At 42.2% G+C, this 20,007-nt stretch overlaps 2 protein-coding genes across 2 annotated transcripts in view; one reads left to right on the forward strand and one right to left on the reverse strand.

The window, feature by feature from the left end:
- The window catches only part of PRR5 (proline rich 5), a 544,979-nt gene that overhangs the window by 174,915 nt on the left and 350,057 nt on the right, over positions 1 to 20,007 (forward strand). The window lies entirely within an intron of this gene.
- Positions 1 to 20,007, reverse strand: part of PHF21B (PHD finger protein 21B) — a 190,945-nt gene that overhangs the window by 49,431 nt on the left and 121,507 nt on the right. The window contains exon 3 of the mRNA XM_063308355.1: positions 2,055 to 2,147. Within this exon, the coding sequence (XP_063164425.1) occupies positions 2,055 to 2,147 (93 nt within the window). The remainder of the gene's footprint in view (positions 1 to 2,054; positions 2,148 to 20,007) is intronic.

A 20,007-nucleotide genomic window follows, 5' to 3' on the forward strand; every position in this document is an offset into this window, starting at 1 on the left:
TCTAAACCCAGCTTGTACATCTGGCAATTCTCGCTCCATGAATTGCTGAAGTCTACCTTGCAGGATCTTGAGCATTACCTTACTGGCATGTGAAATGAGTGCCACTGTTCGATAGTTTGAACATTCTTTAGTGTTTCCCTTTTTTGGTATGGGGATATAAGTTGATTTTTTCCAGTCTGATGGCCATTCTTGTGTTTTCCAAATTTGCTGGCATATAGCATGCATTACCTTGACAGCATCATCTTGCCAGATTTTGAATAGTTCAGCTGGGATGCCGTCATCTCCTGCTGCCTTGTTATTAGCAATGCTTCTTAAGGCCCATTCAACCTCACTCTTCAGGATGTCTGGCTCTAGCTCACTGACCACACCATCAAAGCTATCCCCGATATGGTTATCCTTCCTATACAGGTCTTCTGTATATTCTTGCCACCTTTTCTTGATCTCTTCTTCTTCTGTTAGGTCCTTGCCATCTTTGTTTTTGATCGTACCCATTTTTGCCTGGAATTTCCCTCCGATGTTTCTAATTTTCTGGAAGAGGTCTCTTGTCCTTCCTATTCTATTGTCTTCTTCCACTTCCGCGCATTGCTTGTTTAAAAATAATTCCTTATCTCTTCTGGCTAACCTCTGGAATTTTGCATTAATTGGGCATATCTCCCCCTATCACTGTTGCCTTTTGCTTTCCTTCTTTCTTGGGCTACTTCTAGGGTCTCAGCAGACAGCCATTTTGCCTTCTTGGTTTTCTCTTTCTTTGGGATGTATTTTGTTGCCGCCTCCTGAGCAATGCTGCCAACTTCTGTCCAGAGTTCTTCCGGGACCCTATCTACTAAGTCCAGTCCCTTAAATCGATTCTTCACCTCCACTGCATATTCCTTAGGAATATTAGTGAGCTCATATCTAGCTGATCTGTGGGTCTTCCCTAATCTCTTTAGTCTGATCCTAAATTGTGCAATAAGAACTTCGTGATCGGAACTACAGTCAGCTCCAGGGAGGTAGATAGAGAGATGGATGGATGGATGGATGGATGATACCATGGCGGGAGCTTGCTATAGGCCACCTGGGCAGGCAGATGGGGCTTTTACGCATCAGATGACTAGTCTCTCAAAGAGGCACGTGATGGTGGTAATTGGAGATTTCAATTATCCTGATATCTGCTGGGAATTTAGCCCTGCAAAAGTCCAATGAATTCTTGTCCTCTCTTGGGGACTGCTTCGTCTGTCGGAAGGTGGAAGAAAGAACAAGGAGGTCTCCTACCCTGAACCGAATCCTCACCAACAGGGAGGAATTGATGGAAGAAGCGAAGGTGACTGGCACCTGGGACTGTGTTATCCTTGAATCTGTGCTATCCGGGGAAGGAGGAACTGAGAAGACTCAGACCTGCATCCTGGACTTCAAAGAAGCAAATTTCAATGAACACTGAGGAAGGTAGGTTAGATCCAATGGCTTGAAATCCTGGAGGAGTAAAGTATCCATGACGGATGGGAAATCCTATGGAGAACCTGAGGGTTCATTTGCAAACAATTTCTACAAGATGGAAAATGGGAGAAATACAAAAGGCCTCCATCGATTCATACACAGAGCTCTCCAAAATGCTAAAAAGAAAAAAGGACATATATAGAAAATACAAGGAGGGACACATCACCAAATAAGAATATTAGGTGGTCTGCAAAAAGTGTAGGAATTGTTTCAAAATGGCTAAAGCTGAGCTTGTAATAGATACTAACAGAGAGATTTTGGGTATGTCAGAAGTAAAAGGAAAGCCAAAGAGGATATAGGCCCATTCCAAGGAGAAATTAGTGAATTAGTAAAGGATGACTAAAAATAAAAATAAAAACGGACGAAAAGAACAACTCAGCCAGGCAGTTTCTTCGTATGGCTAAATTGAAGCTGAAGCTCTGCCCCTTTTTCACATGCCTCGGCACCACAGCTGAAAAATGGTGGGGGCTTCAACCACACAGTTGTGGCTGCCATCTTGCCTTTTGACACCCCTCCCCACAAACGACCTGGTTTAGTTGGAATATCAGCCCAGAGACCTTGTCCGAAATTTGCTTTCCTACCTGAGGTAGCACTGCTGGTCTTTGTCCTGCCAACCTCTGCAAGGAACTGACCTGAGGAACTTTAATCGGCACTGAAGTAATGGGTCCCAAAGCCTGCCGGGAAAATCAAAAGAAAAACGAAAGTATTACTTTATAGAATTTCTTACCGATCCGCCCTCCACCCTCTCTCCCACCACCTCCCTTATCATTGGGTGGCGCTTCGTCTTGTGAATGGCTCAAGTTCTCGCTGTGGCATTCAATTTATTGACTTTATTGGTTCAGGGCACATGGTCTTACCTAATGAGAAATATAAACTGAACCCAGGCCATGATTCAGATGGGATACAGATAGACCTCGCTTAACAACCATTCATTTAGTGATGGTTCAGACTTAGGATGGTGCTGAAAAAAATGACTTGTGGCTGGTCCTCACACTTATGGCCGTCACAGTGTCCCCAGGGTCACGTGATCACAATTTGGGTAATTGGCAATTGGTTCACATTTATGACCGTCACAGCATCCCATGGTCACTTGATCACCATTTTTGACCTTCCCAGCCGGCTTCCGGCAAGCAAAATCAATGGGGAACCACGTGATTCGCTTAACAACCACATGGTCCACTTAATGCCCATGGTGATTCGCTTAACCACTGACACAAAAAAGGTCATAAAATCGGATTGGATTCACTTAATAACCACTTTGCTTAGCAACCAAATTCCAGTCCCAATTCCCGTTGTGGTCATTAAGTGAGGACTACCTGTGGACCGGTTGTAACCTGCAAAGCCCTAAAGAGAACACACCATTTCTTTCAGGGTCTGATCAGAATCAGCAATCAGTATTTAGTAGCTAAAATCATGGTGAAGAAGAAAGGATGCCTCCAAAGGATGCAAACTCCTTCTTAATCGCCTTCCTTTCCTAATCCCGCTTTCCCTTCCCCTGACAAACCCAAGTCCTGGCTCATTTGAGCAACCGCAGTGTGTTCTGGGAAACAGAAAAATACTGAAGCACAACAAAAACTGCACGGAATGTTTAAAAATAAAAATAAAAAAGGAGGAAAAGAACCACTCAGCCAGGCAGTTTCTGTGTATGACTAGATTAATTTCTCTTGGTAACTGAAGACCACGAAAGCTGGCTATGCGATGTTTCCCAATGAAGTTATCGTTAGTCCTGTCACCTACACGGTCTGAAAATGCTGCCGATTTATTTCCCTGAAGAAGTCTGCCACTACCTCTCGGGAGAATGGAGACAAATTATGGTATTCCTCACTTATGAAATTTTTAGTGCCAAACAATATGTGCTTAATGTTTACCAACCTCTTAATATTAAAGCTTGGCTGTTTAATATTTAACAAGGAAGGGCATTAAAAAAACATTGGGCAGATCATCCCTGATTCTTATTTCTCTTCTTATCTGAATGCATATGCAATACGTGGCCTGTATAAGCTGTCCAGCGGATTCCGCACAGAACTATCTCTGAATTGTAATGTGTTGGGTCTTTAAAAATATGTTTCTTTTATTTATCAGTCCTCCTGGTGTTTGGGGTGGGAGAGAAAAAGCAGATGAGTAATAGTTAGGAGATAACATGACAATATGAACTCAACGGCAAAGAGAACGATACCTACTGCTGGTTATTTATTCACGGTACCATCCAGCCAACCGTTTTTATATACCAGTGATTTCAGCTGGAACAAGTTACGCCTACGGAGAACTTTTTGCCGCTGGAAGAAACGCAACCGATAAGGGCGAAAACTGGTCGTTTGGGATGTAGCCCTGAGCACGACTAAAATGAGAATAAAAATGGTCTTCAGTCCTGCACTCCTACATCACGGAAGACGCTACCACCTCAGGCGGAGGTGAGAAGGATACGCTCCAAGAATTGTGGGCAATCCCCAAATAGGATTTGCGTGTGCCCAGAACTCTCCACGTGCCGTTCGAGTTGCTTGTACAGATAGTCCTTGCTTAACAACCATTCGTTTAGCGACAGCTTGGACTTACGAGGGTGCTGAAAAAACCGACATGCAAACGGTCCTCACGCTTACGACTGTTGCAGCATCCCTGTGGTCACATGATCTTGATTTGGGCGCTTGGCAACTGATTCACATTTATGACCATCACAGCATCCCACGGTCACGTGATCACCATTTTTGACTTTCCTGGCCAGCTTCTGGCAAGCAAAATCAAGGGGGAACCGCATGATTCACTTAATGATGCATGGCTCACTTAATGCCCATGGAGATTTGCTTAATGATTGCTGCAAAAAAGGTCATAAAATTTGGTTGGATTCGCTTAATGACCACTTTGCTTAGCAACCAAAATTCCAATGCTAAATTGTAGTCATTAAGCGAGGACTACCTATATAAGTGGAAAACTGAGTTTTGTAATCTGATAGATTGGTTGCCTTACCAAGCAACAGAACGGGTCTATCACAGTGCACCTTGTTCTTGATCTTTGCTTCAAGCTTTGCAACCTTCCCCCATCCTTTCCCTTTTTTTCTATCTTTTATCATACAAGATGCCTACCCTATCTGCTTTCAGGTATATAAGTCTTCTACAGATTCAGTGTGGCAGTGCAGACTCAGTTCATAGCCAGATGTGTCCACTGAAACTGAAAAACCTGGGATTGCTTTGACATAAAAAAACCAGTCTCTACTGGCTACCCAAACATTCAGCTGGAGGAGGCGGTGGCGGCGGCGGCCTGCTGTAGTGATTTCCAAAAATATGTTCCCCCATGGCAAAAACTCTATTTCTGGTATTAAGCAATACTTCTGATCACAACTGAACCTTAGTTACAGAACAATTCAGGGGGTCAGGAGATATAACGAGTCAGTCTGGTATAGTGGTGAAGGCACCAGGCTAGAAACTGGGAGACGGTGAGTTCTAGTCCTGCCCTGGGCACAAAGCCAGCTGGGTGACCCTGGGCCAGTCCCTCTTGCTCAGCCCCAGGAAGGAGGCAATGGCAAACCACTTCTGAAATCTTGTCAAGAAAACTGCAGGGACTCATCCAGGCAGTCCCCAGGAGTCAACACTGACTCGAAGGCACACATACACAGGAGGTATAAATGAAGAATAATTCTTCCCTAGGCAAGCTTCCCAAACTAAGACTGTTTAGGAAGGACCTATGGACTTCTAAAGCAATTTTTCTCAATCTCAGCAACTTTAAGGTGTGTGGACTTCAACTCCCAGAATTCCCCAGCCAACATGAATTCTGGGAGTTGAAGTCCATACATCTTAAAGTTGCCGAGGTTGAGAACCATAATTCTAGAGGACATTTTCTCACCGCTATCCATGCTTGCTGAAGCAAATGCAAACCAATTCGCCAGCCACTGGAGGAACAGAGCCTCCCTCATCCCTAATTTAAGTTAAATGAAGATCTCAGAGTGTTCCAGAACCCAACCAATACCCAACAGGACTCTCCTGTGTTATAGGGCAGGGTGCCCCAACCTTGGCAACTCTAAGCTGTGCGGACTTCAACTCCCAGAATTCCCCAGCCAGCTTTGTTTTGCTGGCTGGGGAATTCTGGGAGTTGAAGTCCGCACAGCTTAGAGTTGCCAAGGTTGAGGAACCCTGTTATAAGGTGAGCTGATCAGAAAGCTTAGTACCTCCCAAGTGTTGATTATTCACTTCTTGGACCTGCTGGATTTGGTGTATGCGTTCGGGTTCAATGTTTTTTGTTTCTTTCAAAAGTAAATCACTTGTTGGCATATTGGCAGTTCTAACTAAATGATTAAACGTCCGGGTGTGCGCTGCTACTTTCCCACATGGATTCAAGAAACTCTTTTGTGATATGTTACTTTAACACACTTACTGAGCAGAACAACACTCAATAGTCACAGAGTAAGAGAGGCAAGAGGAGGATTCACCTAACTGTATCTCAGTACAGAAATAACCCAAGATGTCTACCACCAGCGGATGTTCTGAGATGTGATCTCAACACGTTCAAACTGCAGTGTTCTGGTGGGGAAAAATGCTTGGGTGTACCGGAGCTGGATGCTGTAACTTGAGGGTTCTCTCTTCAGAAATTAAAAGTGTTCATCATTTTGCTTCAAGAATAAGGAAGAGGAGGTCATATTATTCACAAAGTATGAAGTGGGCTAAGCGAAAGCTATGTTGTGACACCCAGTTTTCCATTAATTTCTGTGGGAATCTCTGATTCTGACACTGTACTCCAGATACTGGTGAGACACGCATGGGTAGTCCCTGTAAGACTCACATGGCACAAAATGGAGCTTTCTTCCACCACTTTCAGGTGGTATCTGTGGAGTCCTGCATAGCAATAATAGCCATCCCACACTTTTAAAATCTCTGTGTCACCCAGAGGTCTGATATAAAGTGTAATTGCTGTGCTGATGAAGGCCAATTCTATTTTTCATTGTCATCACATTCAGATGTGGCTTTGACATAGATGGCTGCGGAATTCTGGGAGTTGAAGTCCACACACCTTAAAGTTGCCAAGTTTGAAAAACACTGATCTAGATGGTAAGTAATAAACTGCAGATGAACCTGCAGAATGAACGTGTTAAAAAGTGTTAGGTACAACTGATTCTGCTCAGATAAGAAGGTGTGGTTGTCTAGCTTGGGAATGGTTTTGGAACTAGGGTTGTACCTGGGAGCCCTGATGACTTCTTCTAGGTTTGCCCTGATGAGGGACAGTCTAGTTACACACCAACTAACTTCAACATTTTGTTACCAATGGCAAACCACCCCACTAGAGTCTGCCAAGAAAACATCGCGAAAGCGGCATCCCCCAAAGGGCCAGACATGGCTCGGTGCTGGCACAGGGGACCTTCCACCTTTCACACCCTTGAACATGGTTCAGGGCTTCAAGTAGTGCAGATTTTGGCTATAGGAGTTCCGTCTGCCTGACCCCGGGGGAGGAACTTTGTATGTGTTTGGAACCGGATCCAGTTCAAAATACTACTTTTCCATGCGATGGACAGTGAGATCTTAACCGTAACTTTGCTATTAAAGTTCACCATCATCCATGCCTTCTGCCTTATCAAGCTAAGGGCAACGCAGCATCTTGATAGATTCAAAATAACCTCTTCTAACCTTCCCGTTCCATACAACATCGTCATTATGTTTTTGGAAAGCTTCACACAGACGCTTGGCTACAGCTAATTCTCCCAATGAAAACTCTCAATGTATTTCGCTTAGCATCTAAGTGAAGAGCAAGTAGCAAGTTTCTAGCCTACATATGAGCAAGAATTTAAGGAGCTTTATGTCACATCTTCTTGGCTGGAAGCTGACAGGGACAGAAGATTGAGCACAGAAGGACACAGGAGCCTTAGGCCACCGAAGTTGTGGTAAAATTCAATTTCTTTGTGAGTTCCTGGCTCACAATCTAAGTGGAATGGCTTGGTATCAGTTCTTACTTTGCACCATTTACAAGGAACAGGCCCCTAAATGGGAGTATAGCTCATCCACTGTATTTCTGCCAGCAACTGTCCAAATCTTCATCCGCCATAACTTGAATGGTGCAGGTTATTTCCCCATCAACGGTATTGACACACTTTTTCTCATTTCCTGTTCTGCCTTTGCCTTCTATTTCTGGGAATAGACATTTTGTCAAGAGAGCAAACTGGCGCTCCTTCTTACGAACCTTTAATTAACAATCCGAAAAGACATTTTTCCGGCAATGCCTGACCTTTAAGCACTTTGCATGAATTTATTGATACCAGCAGAAACAATAATTTTAAAAGGTTATTTTATAAGTGCAGAATAGTTTATAGTAGCACTTTTGTCAAGATAAATTAGTTTCTTATTACTACATTTATGATGCTAAGCATTTTAATAAAAAGGGACTATAAAAGTCAAAAGATAATCTCAAATCTGTTGTATGGCTGCAGAGTCCATGCAGTCAACAGTGCCCCCCTCCCCCCTATGAAGAATCCTCAACAAATGCTATTTTAAAAGAAAAACTACAAGCATTAATTTTAAAATGCATATAAAATAGCATTTCCCTATACATTTTGAGACATTTTTAAATTTATTAGGAATATTTAATAAATGTTGGCATACATAATATGTCTCAGAAACTTACATGTCTCAGTCCTGCAATCACTGCAGGGCAAGGGTATTAAGCAACGTGGGGGGTGAGTTTAATCACACCTCCCCAGTGATGTTACAGGCAGTTTTGTTTTATTTTAAGCCTACCCCCACCCCAGGAGCTGAGACAAGTACTGCATGATTAGGTCACTCTTCCATAACAGCTTGAGATGAGAGTTTGTGTAAGACAATATTCAAGAAAAAAGCCACGATCGACCCCAACACTCTATTTTGTAAAATAATGGTGACAATCAAAAGTGAAAAAGAACAGTACTAATCATCCCCCCATCCAAAAATAGCAATAACACTTATTCAACAGACTACTAACATAATAAGGTTATTCAATAATAACAATTTTTAACAGACAGATACACTCCGGAACGAAATAGTCAGTTAATTGAAGGAGGTCTGTCCATTTTAAGCAGAAATTATTTGGGAAACGATTCTATGCACACTCTATAAGCATTTCAAGAAAATAATGGTTAACCAAGATAAAAAGAGAAAGACGTTGGTTAAAATATATTATTGCTACAACCAGATATATGAAAAGCAAGTTCCCAGAACAGAAGGAAAGCGTCTTAAGTCTTCCAGATAGTTTAACCGAAATTTGATGAATCAATACCAAATATGAAGTCTACAATAACTTATTAGTATAAATTACTGCGACTACCCAGAGTCACTCTTTGGGTGAGATGGGTAGTGACAAAATTTGAAACATAAATAAAATAAAATAAAATTTGTATAAATTACCCGCTACATCTCTAAGTAACGGAGATTTGATGCATTCCCATTCTACTCCAAATTAAGCAAGAGCTGGCTAAACAACATTCAGGCAACTGAACAAAGTACTTAAATCAGCAGTCACATAAGAGAGGACTTGCCTAGTTTCACTGCTAAAAGGTTACTGGGCCATTAATTCAAGTTACACAGAATATATTTGCATCACCTTCCTCCGAGTTGGTTTCCTTACAATATAAAATTAAACAATTTATTTTTGTCTGTAGTATTTTTAAATGACTCTTTTTTTGCAGTACAAATTTGCTGTTACATTACAGCGACCACCCACCTTTCGTAACATAAAAGCCAGTGCTGCTTCCTGTTGCCTGTAAGACGCTACAGCTATTTTAAAAAAATGTTTTTGTCTGTTCCACGTTCAATATTGGCAACTGAATGGATTTTTAATGTAGTAGGGACAGGGGAATGGATTACTATGGCAACAGCAAAGATGAAAATTCTAACTTGAATGGACATTCAGAAAAGTAATTGCAGGGTGCTGTGTGTGTGAGTGTGTGCATTTATTTACAAAGGAGGCTGCAAGGCAACCTTGAATTTGCTCTTAAAAACTTGAGGAACATGAACTCAAAAAAACCCCAAAAGCTTTCTTCTCAATAAACGTTGTACCCACTATTTTTATACACGGCAGAAAAGCTGGGGAAACAAAGAAAGAAAAGAAAACCATATTCTTTTATGTGGAAACCCACGTTTCCAGTACACATCTTTTGCAATGCATTCGATGAATATTAAGTTTACTCTCAAACGACTTTGTGTGGTAAGCTTATTCAACTGTGGATTCAATTTCATTTGCTTGCCTTAAAGGTGTTACTAGGCCCTATCCTGAAAACAAATCCAACGGACATACTCTTAAAAACAAGTTAAGGGGTTTTAAAATAATTTGCCAAATCTGCCAGCGATGAGTAAATTTCTATTAAAAACAACAACAAATGCAACGTCCTAACTAAGCCTCTCAGCCATAATACAAATTTTCTGTGCTGTTCATGAAGCAAATTCAGCACCAGGACACTGAGGTTCACCAGACAAATAAGCAAAATCTAAAATCTGGATCCAAAGCTTCCCATGAAAGATAACTGAAATCATGGGTACAGTGCTGGAAGCATGAATCAAAAGCAGCCTTCAGATTCAAAAGTTCTAGAAGCAGCAGCTACTCCTAGTTTGGGCTGAGATCCCAGGCAACTGCACTTGCTTATTTTTGGGCTCAATCTGAATGTTTGTAAAGCAAAACCATCGATGCTTTTCTAGCGCTCCCCAAACTTTCTGTTCTTCCACAAGGCCCTAAAAACCTCGCTGCTCCCTGGGTCAGGCTGTGTTGATTGGCTTCGGCTGCGGCTGTGATGATTGTTCCTCGTTGTTTTTATGCTCCAAAGTTGGCCAGGGTCACTCTTATAAATTGGGCAGCCAATGAACAAATGAACGAAGGAACGAACAAATGAATATGAGAAGAACTTCACAGAAGTCAGAACTTTTGACCATTCAAGAATGTTTTGTATACAGGTAGTCCCCGCTTAATGACCATTTGTTTTTATGATGGTCCGAAGTTACAATGCCCTCAGAAAAAATGCTTTACGACCTGTACTCACACTTACAACCGTCGCAAAACATCATATGACCCCATGGTCACGGGACTGCAATTCTGGCACTTGGCAGCTGGCTCGCATTTACAACCAGGTGCAGCATCCTGCAGTCACATGATTGAGATTTGTGACCTTTGCCAGTTTTTGACAAAAAAAGTCCATTGGAGAAGCTGGATTCACTTAATGACCATCGTAAAAATGGTTGTAAGATTGGTTCCAGTCACGTGGTAACTCACTTAATAGCTGCACCGCTTAACAACCAGTTTTCCAGTCCCTATTGTAGTTGTTAAGTGAAGAGTACCTGTATATTGAAAGTCACGCAAGCCTCATCAAACTCCAAAGGACCACACAGACATGTGAAACTTACTCATTTCAAATCAGCAGCACCTATTATGACTTCTGTGAGCATCCTGATAGATGTGTAACTGTACACCAGTTTTTTGTTCTAGAAACACTAGTGCAGGGAAAATAAGTTCATAAAGTGTGGCGCGGTAAATAGAGTAGCAGACTGAAAGCAAACCTGAACGTTTTAATTTAACGAGTTTAATTTATTCAATTTATGCACCGCCCAATTCTAGAATGACTCTGCATGTCTTGCACGCAGTAGAAAATAAGCAGGGATAAAATGCTTATATATGGCAATTGAAATTAACGGTAAGGAAAATGCCATTATATACCTGATTTCAGACATTTCTAGCATGGTGTACTACCTGGGGAAGAGGATCAGGCTAGGAACTATTTGTGGATCAAGCTAGGAGGTATTTTCAGGGGTAACACTACAGACACCGGAAGGAAAATGGGAAGCCTTTACGAAGTAAGCCATACAAAGATCCTGAAAAATGTTCTCCAAGCTCTCAGCGAACACAGGTATCTTGAAAAAACCAAGGACTCAGTTTGGGATGACTTTCAGGAGCCTTCTCTGCATGGCTGAACTCCTCAGAAGGGGTTGAAAGGGGAAAAGGTGCTTCGGGGGTGTGGCAACACGCACGTTGTCTGCCAAGTGTCCAAGCAGTGATCAGGTGCTCAGACAATGCGTTCTTTCAGATCCAGAGACAAAGAGATTTTAAGGTTTATTACTAACTCAGGCAAACAGATTTAACCAGAAACACACTCTAGGCAGATTAAACAGAAGCATAAAAAACAGCATAAAGAAAGGAAAATCACTGCATACCAAGCAAGCTGAAACCCGCTCTCCACAGGCTGTCAGCAGCCCCTCAATAAGGACAGCAGAGATACCCCCGGGGGGCTCAATATCCACAGCAACCAGTGCTCTGCTCTGTGCAGAAGCTCCCAAACTCAAAAGGCCATCCAAAGGGTTTTATCGAAGTCTGGCCCTAAAGCCTCCTGACCCTGTTTCTATGGTTGCAGGATCCGACCTTGACGGAAGAGTTCCCAGGGTCTGGAGCACCTATTCATGACATAGTCCAAGAGCCTGGGAAGCTATACAGATAAGCTTGTGCTTAACAAAATCAGTCTTGGGGTTTTCTCTTACCTCCCCCTCCCCATTCCAAACAGAAATAAAAAAACAAGCCAGCTAAACATTAGTATAACTCAGAATAAACTGTAAGCTTCTTCACGTGAAGGAGAAAATCAAAATAGGTCACTTAAACTCCTCGAAATAACAGTGGTCTTCCGCAATGCCACTACATCATGTAGCACCTAGTGACACCTCTTTAAAACAGCTGCATCCTCTTCTGGAATTGCATGGCTACCCAACAAGACTGCCAGGTAGTCCTGACAGGAGGTCTGCTCAGTCTATGGCATCTCCCTTTTCCTTCTAATGCAAGGCACTGCCCAGCCCCACTTTTCAGGAAACCTCTGTCTAGGATACTCCCTAGCACCTTAGTGCAGTCCCTCCCTCAACCCTCACTATGTGGGGTTCCTCAGCGTTCGGGACTCTCTCCACTCCTACTTAACGTCTACATGAGGCCGCTGGGTGAGATCATCCGTCGCCATGGGGTGAGGTATCATCAGTGTGCTGATGATACTCAGTCATACACCTCTGCCCCTGGCGAGCTAAGTGACGTGGGTGACGTCTTGTCCCAGTGCCTGGAGGCTGTGGGGGTCTGGATGGGGAACAACAGCTTCAGCTGAACCCTGGCAAGACCGAGTGGCCCTGTGTTCTGGGGAGGCATACTGGTTCTAGGACTATGCCATCTTTGGTGCTGGATGGGGTGGCACTGCCCCAGACAGACCCGGTGTGCAATCTGGGGGTCCTCCTAGACTTACCACTCCTGCTCAACGAGCAGGGGGCAGTCATGGCTAGGAGGGCCTTTGCACAGCTTCATGTTGTGCACCAGTTGCAACCCCTTCCTGGACTGTGACGCTCTACTCACAGTCACTCACACCCTGGTCACCTCCAGACTGGATTACTGCAATGCGCTCTCCCTGGGATGCCCCTGAAGAGCATCCAGAAGCTTCAGCTGGTGCAGAATGCAGCTACGTGGACAATTATGTGCCCCTAAGTTGGCACATGTTACACCTCTGTTCTGTGAGCTGCATTGGCTGCCAGTCTGCTCCCAGGTGCAATTCCAGGTGCTGGTTTGACCTTTAAAGCCCTAGGTGGCATGGGGCCAGGCTATTTGAGGGACAGCCTCTTCCTGGCTACATCTACCCATCCCACCAAAGGAGGTCCCATCTCCAAAGGAGCTGCATCTGGTGGGGCCCAGACGGCGTGCCTTTTCTGCTGTGGCTACCACCCTCTGGAACATCATTCCCCCCGAGGTGAGGTTAGCCCCATCTCTGTTAGCCTTCCGGAAGGCCCTGAAAACATGTTTTTTTTTTTTCACCAGCTTTGGGGATCCCAGGGAGAACCTGACAAGTGGCTATATGAGATTAAGTGATGTTTGTTCTCCCGCTTTCTTGGGTTTTTCCTGTTTATCTTATCTGTTTATTTATTTTTATTGTTTTTAGATTGTTACGGAGTTTTTAACTGTTGTTGTGTTGTACGCTGCCCAGACTCACGGGTTTGTGAGATGGTCAGCTGTATTAATATGCCAAATAAATAAACAAACAAACAAATAAACAAACGTGTGCCCTGTTCTCTAGAGGTTTGTGCACATGAAGAACAACACCTCCCATAGTCCCCATTTGAAGTAAAATGTTTCCTTTTTTCCTTCTCACTATGGGAAGACATTACTAATTTCATTAAAAACTGACCAGAGTTGTGCACATTTTAATGTTTATATCTATTATATCTATAACTATGTTTAATTTTTAAAAATGTGTGAAAGCAGATCCTCAGTCTCCAGAAAATATAAAAATATAGTCTTATATTTATTGTTCCTCAGAAGGAAAACCTTGCTACTATGCTGAAGCATTTGCCTAACAACTTGACTCCAAAATTTCCATTCCCCCCCAGGAAGATAAGAGAGACTGTCATCCAGGACAAACCAACATCTAATTCCCAGACATCAGGATAACAGAAAATGGGAGTGGTTTCTACTCATGGGCCTTCATGCTTGGAATTTCTGGAAAATGCTCTTTCTTACTTGGTTCCTACCTCAATCAAGTCATTCATGGATATTCTTACAATTCATAAACTAAAGCACAACCTTTTTGTGTCATGGACCTCTTTGAGAGTCTGGTGAAACCTATGGACCCCTTCTCAGAAAAAAAAAAATTAAATGCACAAAATAAAAAGCATAAAATATACAGATATTGAAAAGATGGAGAGCAAGCACAATGGATTCTAGATTTCTAGAATCTAAGATTAATGCCTTACATGGATATTTAGGTACAAAAGAACCCTTGAAATGCAAAGCCATTATCAATTACACATTTTGGAGAAAGAGGTACAACCAAATGTATTCTGGTTTTGTTTTTGCTGTTTTTAAGGTGAAACATTGAGATTTATTGAAGTTAACAAATGTTTTTGGAGTCTAGAGGCCATAAATCACTTGGTTGCCTGCATTCATTATTAAACTGAAAGCTAAATTTCAGTTAAGAGGTTAGGGAAAAATAAAGTTGCATTTTTTCCTATCCAAATTCATGGACCTTCTGAAATCTTAACCCACCAAGTTAAGAACCCCTGGCTGAGAGAGAAGGAGAGAAGGAAGGGAGCAGCCAGCCAGCCCACCACTACCTTGTGGGCAGTACTACAGGTCCAACTGCACACACCTGGCCAGAAAACTAACACTCAGAGCGCGCACTGTACATCTTTTCTGCCACTTTTTTGACAGAGAGAAGTTGTTCCCACACCCCAAAGGGATACGAAGAACGGGCCTCCTTCTAATCCAGCCTTTCTCAGCTGGGGTTTTGCAGAACCCTAGGGTCACATGAGAGGTCACCAGGTTTCTGCAAGAGATCGTGATTGAAAAAATAAACAAATAAACACTGTTTTTGAACTTTCTGTGCTGTGCATGTAATAATTTTTATGCAGGGGTTCCCCGAGACCTGAAAATTATTTCAAGGGCTTCTCCAGGGTAAAAAGGCTGAGAAAGGCTGCAAGTAGCAAATTATCCTTACTGGATAAGGAGTCTGTCTATTCTGTACTACATGGGGCTGAAGCAACAGGAGTGTGCAAAACGTTTAGACTGAGAATGGATTCAAAATAGGTTTCTTCCACCCTACCCAAAGTGTTTTTGAGACTGCTGTGACCCTTTGGAAAGGTTTCAGCTGCAGTGTTACCTGAAGTGTTACCTGAAGCACAACTCCTACCCCAGTGCAGTTTTTTAGCAACAGTGGGGTTGGGAAGGGTTTGAGGGCAGTCTGTTCCCCCTTGGGAGAACTTGCCTGCCCCCTTCTTCAGCTTAGCAGCTCTATTAAGTGAAATGCTGGCTTGATGTAGCAGGGGTGAAACTGACAAATGCTTGCTTATACTTGACTAAAGAGATTTATGGTACCAACAAGGGTGTATGGCTACCTATTAAGCGGATTAAATCCCTTAACTTTGCCAACTGCTTCAGTTTGTTCTTATGAAATGTACTCTGTGATCTTCAACTTCCCATATTCTATTCCATTATTTTTAATCTCTCCTTCTGCTTGGAGAGTTCTTCTCTTGGTATGTTAAAATGAGGATGTTTGGAATGAATTAAACAGTACAGCATATTGACGTTGGTCAGGTTGGAGTATTCTGAATTTCTTATATTTAAGTAACTTTGTTTGCACAAACCAATTTTAACTGGTTAATAAACTGTTAATACAACTGTGCTTAAAGAAAGGTAACTAAAACTTAAGATATGTCCAAAATGGAGCAATTCATCTGAAGCATTTTCTTTCTGGGATGGACTCATCTGATTACTTCAAGGATTGTCTGTGCATTTCCAGAAGTGAAACAGCCATGTAGGAACCATTCCTAGAATTTTTGGATCATTTTCCTTTAACCAGAAACCAGTTTATCTTGCACTGTTGAACTAGCTTCCCATCAGGAATGCACTACCAGGATTTCCTAGTTAACTGGATGGAATCTGTCATGCCTTGCAAACTGACAATAATTTTGGAATATTACAAGTAGTCCTCACCTAATGACCATTCGTTTGGTGACAGTTCAGACTTGTGATGGTGCTGAAAAAAACAACTTACAGCTGGTGCTCACACTTAGGACCATCACAGCAGCCCCGTGGTCACGTGATCATGATTTGGGTGCTTGGCAACCGGTTTGCATTTATGACCATTGCAGTGTTCCGTTGTCATTTGATCGCCATTTTTGACCTTCCCAACCAGCTTCTGGCAAGCAAAATCAATAGTGAACTGCATGATTCACTTAATGACCATGTGGTTTGCTTAGTGGCCATGCTGACTCACTTAGTGCCTGCCGCAAGTAAGGTTGTAAAATTGGGTTGAATTCACTTAATGACCACTTTACTTAGCAACTGGTCCCAGTTGTGGATGTTAAGCGAGGACTACTTGTACAAGCAAAGCATACCACAGACTTCTCCCTCTCTTCATCTCTTCCTTCCTTCCAGATTTTTAAACTGACAGGAAATCCAAGAATTCACACCTGGGAATGAAAAGATGGAAGACCTGGGACCTCCTTTCCCTTCTGCCATTTTTGAATCCGCCTCTTTCAAGGTGTAAGACCGTGAGAAAGGACAATACAGGGAAGTAAAACATGTGGTGGGCTGAACGTTTCTTCCTCAGTTTTTCAACTATTCTCACTTCGTTTGATGGAATTTTTTTAAAAGAATTCACATCAAATTCAGGGAAAAATTGTTGAAGAACTATGGAATTCTCATGTGGGAAGTGTGGGGTTCTTGAGCTGATCTTAATTAAAAGGTGGACTGGGCACAAGCGTCCTGTCTCTTGTTCCCAACTTCTCTCCTGGACCGCGCAGCCTCCCTGGTCCTCCTGCTTCAGCTGAGCTCTGACAGAAGGCTCCACCGCTGAGCTGCCCCCTTGCAGCTTTTCCAAATCCAGAGGCAGGGGCCGATGCAGGGGGAGGCGCAGTAACCGTCTGCTACTTACACAGTGACCTTATTTTGGACAAGACAGCAAAGTACTAGCAGCACGGCCCTTTCTGCCCTTTAACAGTACTACAGAAGCTCAGAAAGATCCCCAAAGAAACGTGGGCAGAAAAAAATGCCATGTACTTCTGGACTACGCTAGAAAAATAGAAACCTCTTATAGGAAGGTTTTCAGGAAATCAATCTGGCCCCTTATTATTCCTCGTAATAAACAGTTTGTTCCCAGGAATGCAGCCGAGATTCCGAAGGAACTGCGATTGCTCATTCCTGGTTCCCAGTCCCAGTTCCTGATCTCCCAGCCAGGACACACAACTGTTGATCCGCAAATGGCTTCAGATCACAGGCTGACTCGCTTCTTTCTATTTCGATAGTAGTCCTTCACTCCAGGACCAGCACACATTTTAAAAAATGCTGATGGGTAACTACAATTGTATCAAGATTAAGGATTTAAATCATCTTTTTGGCCTGCATCAGCCTTGGCTGCAGACTTTCAGGATCATAAATTCAGTACTTAAGCTAATAATATTTTCAATTTAAATGAGAAGGAAAGGATGAATTCCAGGGCATGGAACCATTCTCACAAGTATAGCTGAGCCTTGTACCAACTACAGCTGTTAGAAAAGTTCATATTCAGAGTTTATTATTTTTGCACGTGGGTAACACTAACCTGAAATCTCTATTTCCTTTAAGACTGAATAGCCCCCATCACAACAAATGTGCAGTAAAAATGTTTAAGGTTTTCTTTTCCTTTCTTCTTTATATTTTTATCTACAGAAAAAATGTTTTTGGAGGATACTGAAGAACAGATGTAATTTCTCTTCCAACTATACTTTAATTGCAGAAATGCCATTTTCTAACATTCAAAAACTTGTTTCCAGATAAGATTCTTTTTAAAAAGTATAATCTAGGGCACTGATAACATCCCACTCTTCTGAACAGTTTCCAAAGTGTCCCCAAATAATGCTGAAACAACTGTATTTTTTCGTAGCACAGAAATATGAAACACTTCAGGCTTACGTTCTCAATCATTTACAGCTCTAAGATATAAGACAGTTTTGTCACAGAATTAGGTTTTGAAATTTTATTACCTGGTTACGATCTTTCCTTAGACTTAAAAGCTGGAAGGCAAAATGGAAGTTCAGCTTTTTCATTTAGTTCACAACAGAGTGAATGCTAATACAGAGCAATAGCTCCCCCCTCCCAAAAATATAATGCCCACCATGTCAAGATTCTAGCCACAGATACGCTTTTTTTTTAATGTTGCAAATTAATTTTTATTTCGTGCAGTAAAAAATCACAAATACTATACAAGTAATAGATGGAATAAATCCATAAATGTTCTAAGGAAAGTTATTCCAATTTTATTATGAAGGTAATTGATGATCTCAGTGTTTTAGACAGATAATGACCATGAAGATCAGCAATTTTGCTATAACTCGAGGAATCAGGTTTTCATCTTTCTATTTAGAAAATGCGATTTTACCTCATATTAACTTGGTGGGAATGTGGTGTACATTAAGCTACCATGTATTAAAAATTATGGGGAGACTTTAAATTCTAGTAAGGAATAACTGCTCATATTCATGCCTTAGTGTTTTTATTTAAACCTTCTCATTTTACTATGGGAAGGTAGCTCAGAGATTATTCAGAAATATATTATTAAGGTTAATACTCAAAGCAAACAAATTGAAACTGAGAAGGCTGCTGCTATGCAAATACATTTTGCTCAGTTCTGGGGCACAGTAGATTTTAAAAAAATTACACACACCCACAGACAAAAATCCCTCACAGGCAAACTTTTCACGGCTCCCGCACAGCAAGAGAACCCAAAGAGGGACCAGACATCGCGGATGGCTGCATGACCACCTCCAAATCTAGACATCAAGGGGTGGAGAAGAACCACTGCCCAGTCACACGGGGATACAACAGCGACAAAATCCAGCCTGAACTGTGCTTGGCTTTGAATCAGCAGCTCTGGGGATAAAGGCCTTTGAGTCCACTCAGGTGCCGGAATAATGCATGTAAATCTGTCTTCTAAAAACCCAAATATTTGAACTCTGCCCAACCCTTGACCACACCTTCCTGCCTTCTCTTTTGATAGATACTAGACCTTTTTGCCTTAACACTTGAACCATCACCATGTTGTTCTTTGTTGGTTGTCCTGAAAGTGTGCTTATCCTCCTGCTACAAAACAGTCCATGCCCCTGCAATGTGCCATCTTCTTTTAGCCCCCAAGATACTTGCCCATCTCTTAGCCCTTCAGGATGATTCTCGTCAATTTTATTTTATTTATTTTATTTCTATCCTGCCTTGACTATTGCTAGGGAGAGTGGAAGGCAAAAGGAAGAGGGGCCAACCAAGGGCAAGGTGGATGGATGATATTCTAGAGGTGACGGACTCGTCCCTGGGGGAGCTGGGGGTGTTGACCAACAGGAAGCTCTGGCGTGGGCTGGTCCATGAAGTCACGAAGAGTCGGAAGCGACTAAACGAATAAACAACAAAACAAGGTGGGGAACATACCTAACACTCCTTCCTCCTCCTATTTTCCCCACAACAACCACCCTGTGAGGTGGGTTGGGCTGCATGACCTCAGCATGAGCATTTACAAATAAGGTGATGGACCACATCCATCTGCTAGTTTTGTTTTGAATCTTGGGCCCCCCTGGAATTGAAGGGAAAGGTGTTTCTGTTCAGCATGTCAGCCTCTCCACTGTTTGGTTTACTTAAAACAATTAAATTCAAGAGGGAGAGGAACTCGGCAAGCAACAAATAGGGAATCCACGGACACGCTGGACCATAGCTATCAAGGTCTGCAAACAATCTTACAAAAAGAAATTGATCAGACAACTTCTTTCAGCTTTGGGGAAGGTATGATTTATTTTACAGAAAACCTCTAAGTTATCTGTACCTCCTACTGGCATAAATATACACAAATCTTAGCATATAAGCAGACACAGTGGATTTGCACTGTAAATAGTAATTTAAGCAGGAAAAAAATACTTGTTTAAAAAAGCAGCAGCAGCTGTATATGATAGAATGGGAATGAAAAGAACATATTTCGAAAAAAAGCAAAAAGGGGAAAAAAATCAAAATTTCATTACTCCAGCATGAAACAAGACATATTATACTTTGCCAATATGGGACCTGCAATGAACACCT

Source organism: Candoia aspera, chromosome 7, assembly GCF_035149785.1.
Source record: "Candoia aspera isolate rCanAsp1 chromosome 7, rCanAsp1.hap2, whole genome shotgun sequence".
In the NCBI taxonomy this organism is placed as follows: Eukaryota; Metazoa; Chordata; class Lepidosauria; order Squamata; family Boidae; genus Candoia; species Candoia aspera.